Genomic DNA, 8115 nt, shown 5'->3' on the forward strand with positions numbered 1-8115 from the left:
ACTTATGAAAACTATTTAACCTTCTTGGATCAATGAAAAACATTCAACTCATGGTAATGCACAAAATCAACAAATTTTTTTTATTTTATCTCTTACCTAGTACGTTGTAGAGTTCGACCTACACCGATCTCCAGGCACATTTTCGCAGACGAACTGTGTTTTTCAAGTCGATTATTATCATTTTTCATGTTGTTGAGGATGTTTGGCGCTAATTTATTATAATTCACCGTTCAGTGCGGACGATACGGCATGGTAATTGTATACCGAGGGCTCACATGGATCTGTGGTCGTCAAGGGTGTCGCGACAAGAAGACGACACATAGGCACTTTTGCCACCGGAGGCGGAGGGCTCGAGAGCGTCTTGAGGAGAGGTTCCATTTTTTTTTTTTAAAGGGTACTTTCGAGAGGACGAACCCGGTAGAGACGGGATGGGCCTGTAGCTTCTAGGATTAGAGTACATGGCTGCGAACCACGGTGTCGGGAGTTCGAATCCCTGCTCGCCCGCAACCGGGCTCACGCGTCGGGAGGGCTCAAGCGTCTTATCGTCGAGCCAACCGCTTGTGCATGTGATGGGGAAATTAGACGGTACGTCATCCAAAGCACAGCTCAAGCTTTGGTTAAAGCTTGCACTAAATGATTCCATCTAACTCTTCATTTCCTAACCATCTTCTGTTATTATTCTCCAACTCCCTCCTCCTCTTCTTCTTCCTCCTAACTTTACTCCTCTCTTCTCCACCTCCTCCTTCTTCCTCGTCGGGCAACTTGAGAGGCCAAAGAGATGAAGCAGAACGGCTCGTTTTCCGGTCACGGTGAGGTCTCCGACGTAAAGAAGGAGAGGATGGGTGAAGATAAAGCCGCAGCCGAGCGCGAGAAGCAGCAGAAAGTGTCCTTGCTGAAGCTCTTCTCGTTCGCCGACTCCTCCGACTACGTCCTCATGGCGATCGGGTCGGTCGGCGCGTGCCTCCACGGCGTCTCCGTCCCCGTTTTCTTCATCTTCTTCGGAAAGATGATAAACGTCATCGGGATGGCCTATCTCTTCCCTAAAGAAGCTTCCCACAAAGTTGCCAAGGTATGAATACACAAGGATGTATGCATGAAGTAGGAATGTTCAGTTTGAGATCGTGGATCGGCCAATTGTGGGGAGCTTTTTCAAACTAAAGTGACACAGTTTCTCTGCAAGTCTTTTCGTAGTTACACAAGATCATTTTTTAATTAAGCGTTCAAGCGAAAACTTAGATGCCCAATGCTTTAATTTAGTAGGAGGTGCAATTCGGAGTAATTATCAAGAAAAGGGCTGGTCTTTACTTTTCCTTATAGATGGCATCCTGCTCATATCCTTCACTGACAGATTATTTTAATCTATGAACCTTCTGTCTTTTCTCGCAGTACTCGTTGGATTTTGTATATCTCAGTGTGGCTATCCTATTTTCATCATGGATAGGTATTGGCCAAGTGATTTCAACCTCTTCAAGGGCTTACTACATATACTTTTGCCTAACTTTGCACAGGAAAAAGAAGAACAAACATGGGGTTATGGCACACATTAACGTGTGCTGATTTTATGTGATTTATGCAGAGGTTGCCTGCTGGATGCATACTGGAGAGAGGCAGGCGGCGAAGATGAGAATGGCGTATCTGAGGTCGATGTTGAGTCAAGACATTAGTCTTTTCGACACCGAGGCTTCAACTGGGGAGGTCATTTCTGCGATCACGAGCGACATTATTGTTGTTCAAGATGCTCTCTCTGAGAAGGTACTTCCACCATCGGTACTGTTTTCCCTCTAGGATTATCCTGTTAAATTCTGAATTCGAGAGTTCATACTCGCCCCAAATCGACAACGATAAGCACCATTGCCATCTTTTTTGGATCAAGTAAGAAACCGAACACTCAAAATTTGTCGAGTTATTCTGTCCACACAGACCAAAATTTGATGAACGAAACCTCTTTTCTCACATATTATCCAGTCTTGTTAACAAGCGTACCAAGAAAGTTAAAATACTTGATATAGAAATGTCCACATTGCCAAAGTATAATGACCCATAACAAGTTCTTTTAACATTTTCCCATAATGCACGTATTAACGATATCATTAGCGACTGAGGTCTCAATGTTTTGATGGTTAATCAGATTTGTTAAGTCAGAATAATTTGGCAAAGTGTATTCCCTCAACAACAAATTTTGTGGGTCAAGAGAGGCAGTAAATACACCATACTGATGTGCATGCGGCGACACCAACACTGAGTAATTACCATGATTACTGTTGGAATTGAATTGATATAAAAATAAGAGTTCGTCTGACACTTTGCTCCCTGCATCTGCTTCCTTTTGGGCATTCTTTCTGGGGGACATAAATGCATTGCCTGGAAGCATTTATACTGCGGTTGGGTTGGGTTGGGTTGTTGAGAAATTGGGTTTCCTAGGGTTTTCACTTGCACCTTTGCCAGCTGGAAACCGTTCAATGTTGAATGCCCAACTCATGTTTTCTGCTGTTAACGTGAACAAATTTAAGGTATGAGACACAAAAGTCTTAGGAGGAATTACTTTTCCAGTAATGGGTTTAAGATCACAAGCAAACTGATCCATTGCACCTGTTAAAGTTTCAGTAATCAGGATGAGCTCTTTCCTGGCATACAGCAGTTAATTCCTCAGGAACTTCCAGAGTTAATATTGATTACCGTTGCCATGTGTAAGATGTGTTTGTGGGATTCATTGTGCCTTGTGGAAGGATGCAGGTAGGGAACTTCATACACTACATAAGCCGGTTTCTGGGAGGCTTCATAATCGGGTTCGTCCGGGTATGGCAGATCAGTCTTGTGACACTGTCTATCGTACCCCTGATCGCACTTGCCGGTGGCATATATGCATACGTTGCCACAGGTCTTATTGCCCGAGTCCGGAAATCCTATGTAAAAGCTGGAGAAATAGCAGAAGAGGTCAGTATGATTCCCCTAGAATTGACATTTTTTCATTAAGGGTCATGTGTTTCTTTTTCTTTTCAACTGCGCCGGCGGCATTTGAAACTTAGGAGCAGCTTACATTAACAGGTGATTGGGAATGTCAGAACGGTCCATGCTTTTGCCGGAGAAGAGAGGGCAGTGAGATCATACAGGAGAGCTCTTATCAATACTTACCAGTACGGGAGGAAGGCAGGATTGGCCAAGGGCTTGGGACTCGGCTCGCTGCATTGCGTGCTCTTCCTTTCGTGGGCGCTTCTCGTTTGGTTTACGAGCATTGTCGTTCATAAGGGTATCGCCAATGGTGGCGATTCCTTCACAACCATGCTCAATGTCGTCATAGCCGGATTGTAAGTCTTTTTCCGATGTTCCGATGCCTGGGATTAATCAGCAAAATGTTGGTCTTTATCTTGGCACTGTGAAATTGATGAAAGCCATCTACATTAATGCTGTGTCTTGTCAGGTCACTAGGCCAGGCGGCACCGGATATCTCTGCATTCATCCGTGCAAAAGCAGCTGCGTATCCCATTTTCGAGATGATTGAGAGGAGCACAATGAGCAAAACCAGCTCAAAAACTGGTCAGAAATTGAGCAATGTGGAAGGACACATACAATTCAAGGATGTGATGTTCAGCTACCCGTCTCGTCCCGACGTGGTCATCTTCGATAAGCTCTGCCTCGATATTGCTCCAGGTAAGATCGTGGCGCTTGTGGGTGGAAGCGGATCGGGGAAAAGCACGGTGGTCTCTCTGATCGAGCGCTTCTATGAGCCGCTCGCCGGGGAGATCCTGTTGGACAGATGCAACATCAGAGACCTCGACCTCAAATGGCTGAGGCAGCAAATCGGGCTGGTCAATCAGGAGCCCGCCCTGTTCGCCACGAGCATTAGGGAGAACATACTCTACGGTAAAAATGAGGCCACTCTCGATGAGATCACTCGTGCAGCAAAGATGTCGGAGGCTCTCTCTTTTATTAACAACCTCCCTGAGAGATTCGAAACTCAGGTATTTCTTGTATTTAGTAGAGAAGCTCTGAGGCAAGCATGGTCCATACATAAAGTAATTGTCTCCTAATATAGAATGAATGTTTTCTGATGAGTTATTAGCTGAGAGGTAACATGGTTGCAATTCACACAAGTTTTTTCCAAGTTTAACGCTTGCTTTGGATGGATTAACTTAATTGGACTGAGTAGGGGATGCGACATCGCAGGTCGGCGAGAGAGGAATACAACTATCGGGTGGCCAGAAGCAAAGGATAGCTATTTCGCGGGCAATAGTTAAGAATCCATCCATTCTTCTACTGGATGAAGCCACGAGTGCGCTCGATGCCGAATCCGAGAAAAGCGTGCAGGAGGCACTCGATCGTGCTATGGTAGGGAGGACCACTGTCGTGGTTGCACATCGGCTTTCTACCATCAGAAATGCAGATGTGATCGCGGTTGTCCAGGACGGAAAGATAGTTGAAACAGGGAACCACGACGAACTAATCTCGAACCCGAACAGTGCATATGCGTCGCTGGTTCAACTCCAGGAGACCGCTCACTTGCAGCGGTATCCTTCACAGGGTCCTACAATGGGACGACCACTCAGGTACTATTTCGACCGATCCGCACTGTCAAGTGATGATTCATTTCTAGCCGTATGCAAACATTCTTAGAAGAGTTCTTGTTGGAGTCAGACTCACCGGTTGATCAATCTTTATTACAGCATCAGGTTTTCAAGAGAACTATCCCGGACAACAACTAGCTTTGGTACAAGTTTTCGCTCAGACAAAGAGTCTCTTGGTCGCAGTGGCGTTGATACAGTTGACAGTCTAAAGCCGAGGCATGTTTCTGCCAGAAGATTGTACTCCATGGTCACTCCCGACTGGATTTACGGGATGTTTGGCACTGTTTGTGCTCTTATCGCTGGAGCCCAAATGCCGCTTTTCGCTCTCGGAGTCTCCCAAGCTCTTGTGTCCTTTTACATGGGTTGGGAGACGACGAAGCACGAGGTTAAGAAGATTTCTCTGCTATTTTGCGGGGCCGCAGTAGTGACTGTCATTGTTCATGCAATCGCGCATTGTTCCTTTGGCATCATGGGAGAGCGGCTCACTCTTCGGGTCAGGGAAAGGATGTTTGCAGGTAATTCAACCAAAAATCGTTGCTAACGCCTATTTTACCCATGTCTGCGCAACCGATCTTCTGGTAATGGAGGATAATCAGTGGCGTTCTCGAGAATTCCAATGAATTGATTGCTTGCGACCTTAAAATATTTGTTGTATACATGAATAAAATGCTAAAACTTGTTTTACAGTTGAATGAAACACTATAAACAGAGTGCTGGTTACTTTTCTATCTGGAGCTACAGTTTATCCTAAACCTGGCAAAGTTTTGTTGCAGCCATTTTGAGGAACGAGATCGGCTGGTTCGATGATGTGAACAACACGAGTGCTATGCTTTCATCACAGCTAGAGACGGATGCAACTTTGTTGCGAACCGTGGTTGTAGATCGTGTGACGATCCTCCTGCAAAATGTAGGCTTGATCGTCGGTTCTTTCGTCATCGCTTTCATCCTGAACTGGAGGATAACGCTCGTTGTCATAGCCACCTATCCGTTGGTCATAAGCGGGCACATCAGCGAGGTAGCTTTTCAATTCTCTAATTAGTAGTTGAACATAAACTGAATAATATTGCTGATGTTTTGATTGATCTACCTTCAGAAAATGTTCATGCGAGGCTACGGTGGAAACTTGAGCAAAGCATATCTAAGAGCCAACATGTTGGCTGGTGAGGCCGTGAGTAATATCCGCACGATAGCTGCGTTTTGCTCAGAAGAGAAGGTGCTTGATCTCTATGCGAGCGAGCTCGTCGAGCCTTCCAAGCGTTCGTTCTCTCGCGGTCAGATTGCAGGCATCTTCTACGGCATTTCCCAGTTCTTCATTTTCTCATCATACGGCCTTGCCTTGTGGTACGCGACTTAGCTTCACATTCTCAACTTCGCCGGAACTTGTAAAAGGGGTCATGAAAATCATAACAGTATGCATATTGCTTGCTTCAAGACCTTCAAATCGATGAATTGGTACTCCACGCACTTTGTAACGAAACTCTAGGCAAACATTAATACTGAATCGGTTTTGAAATGTAGGTATGGTTCGGTTTTGATGGGGCAGGGACTCGCTAGCTTCAAATCGGTCATGAAATCATTCATGGTGTTGATCGTTACCGCTCTAGCTATGGGAGAGACCTTAGCAATGGCCCCGGACCTGCTCAAGGGGAATCAAATGGTTGCCTCGGTATTCGAAGTCCTCGACCGCAAGACCGAGGTCATGGGGGATGTCGGGGAAGAGCTAACTGTGGTAGAGGGCACGATCGAGCTCAGGGGAGTCCATTTCAGCTACCCCTCCAGGCCCGATGTGATCATTTTCAGGAACTTCGATCTGAAAGTGCAATCAGGCAAGAACATGGCTTTAGTCGGGCAAAGCGGGTCTGGTAAAAGCTCTGTGCTTGCTCTTATACTCCGGTTTTATGATCCGACGGCAGGGAAAGTGATGATCGATGGTAAGTCCGGTAGCAAAATCGACCACTTTGATTCGCATACTATCTGCGAAAGCATCACGTTGTTGCATTATCTGCTAGGAAATTCCCTGACTACTTGAAAGCACTTATTCTTTTCTCAACTTGAATGAGAAAACGAAACCGCATTGCACATTTTCCTGACCAGTTCTGAAAATCCGTGTTTCGCAGGCAAGGACATCAAGAAACTCAAACTCAAATCACTCCGGAAACACATTGGCCTCGTCCAACAGGAGCCAGCTCTCTTTGCCACATCTATCCATGACAACATCGTCTATGGGAAAGAAGGAGCGTCCGAGGGAGAAGTCATCGAAGCGGCTAAGCTTGCTAATGCTCACAGCTTCATCAGTTCCCTTCCCGAGGGCTACTCGACCAAAGTCGGCGAGCGTGGGGTGCAGCTCTCGGGCGGACAGAAGCAAAGAGTGGCCATCGCTCGGGCCATCCTAAAGAACCCGGAGATCTTGCTTCTGGATGAAGCAACTAGCGCCCTGGATGTGGGGTCCGAGCGTATCGTGCAACAGGCTCTAGATAGGCTGATGAGGAACCGGACGACGATCATGGTCGCGCATAGGCTATCGACCATCAAGAACGCTGACCAGATCTCCGTCGTGCAAGACGGGAAGATCGTAGAGCAAGGGACTCATTCTGCCCTCATAGAGAACACGGACGGACCGTACTACAAGTTGATTAACCTCCAGCAACAGCAGCGGCGACAGCATCATCATCAATGATTATCGACCACGATGACAACAAACCGATTGACAGCAGCATGATTTGTGAAGGGGTCTTTCTGATCTTATACTTATATGTCCTTAAATTCTGTTGATTTGTATCTTACCAATTGTGTGTTTGCATCGATTGTTTCTATGTGATGATAATAATCAGAACGCCGGGGCGTTGATCTATGTATAGAAAGTGGAACTTCCTACTTAGGTTCGGTCTATGTTTAATCGCCGCAACCTCAGTTGATGTTTAGTGGGAAAAATAGTCAGAAAAAATGTCGATTTGGTCGGATACCAAGCTTGGTATTGAGATCGATATGGTTATTGGCAAGTTATATGATCGTCACCGGCGACTACCTAATGTGACGATGTTAGAATTTATCGACTACTACAAAAAATGATTATACAATCAAAGCACAATGACAAGTGGTCGACAAATATCTGACATAATTAATAAATGGCCAGTTTTTAAGTTTGACTAAGTATTTGGACACAAGGAACATGAAACTGTCGACTAAAGGCATGGACATCGAGCTGTCGTGGCATAACCCACTTGCCTACACCTAAATTCTATATATTATAGGGGTAATGTTAGATGTGATATTTCCCTTTTGATTCCGTATATCTTTCGGGATTGCACGTTATCTTTCTTTATTAATCCTCATTGATTGTGATTGTCATTATAGTATTCAATTATTGTAATTCACTTTATACTATCTAGTTATTATGCTAATTCAATGCACATCTTCCTGCCTAATCGTATTTCGTGTAAAATTTTCTTTTCCAATAACTACTCACGTCGCCTTTTTTGAATCTAGTGTTGACTAACGGTTGAAGTATATGATCGAATTCACGAAAGAACCAAAGTAATGAAAGCGCGATACG

At 45.2% G+C, this 8115-nt stretch overlaps 1 protein-coding gene across 1 annotated transcript; it reads left to right on the forward strand.

The window, feature by feature from the left end:
• The first annotated feature begins 722 nt into the window (after window positions 1-722).
• LOC115743106 (ABC transporter B family member 2-like) lies at window positions 723-7522 on the forward strand. The gene is made up of 12 exons (XM_048275718.1): window positions 723-1069; window positions 1387-1441; window positions 1577-1752; window positions 2734-2934; window positions 3046-3305; window positions 3419-3959; window positions 4165-4544; window positions 4662-5077; window positions 5336-5577; window positions 5656-5903; window positions 6081-6493; window positions 6680-7522. Exons 1-12 carry the CDS (start codon window positions 779-781, stop codon window positions 7237-7239), a joined length of 3783 nt encoding a protein of 1260 aa, XP_048131675.1. The 5' UTR covers window positions 723-778; the 3' UTR covers window positions 7240-7522.
• The last annotated feature ends 593 nt before the right edge of the window (window positions 7523-8115 follow it).

The sequence above is a fragment of the Rhodamnia argentea genome, chromosome 3, assembly GCF_020921035.1.
Source record: "Rhodamnia argentea isolate NSW1041297 chromosome 3, ASM2092103v1, whole genome shotgun sequence".
NCBI lineage: Eukaryota > Viridiplantae > Streptophyta > Magnoliopsida > Myrtales > Myrtaceae > Rhodamnia > Rhodamnia argentea.

Bases quoted from the DNA above. Each gene is read 5' to 3' on its own strand.
- LOC115743106 (XM_048275718.1), top strand. From the start codon at position 779: ATGAAGCAGAACGGCTCGTTTTCCGGTCACGGTGAGGTCTCCGACGTA. The intron at 4,545-4,661 runs GTACTATTTCGA...TCTTTATTACAG, and splicing joins ACAATGGGACGACCACTCAG to CATCAGGTTTTCAAGAGAAC. The intron at 6,494-6,679 runs GTAAGTCCGGTA...CGTGTTTCGCAG, and splicing joins AGGGAAAGTGATGATCGATG to GCAAGGACATCAAGAAACTC.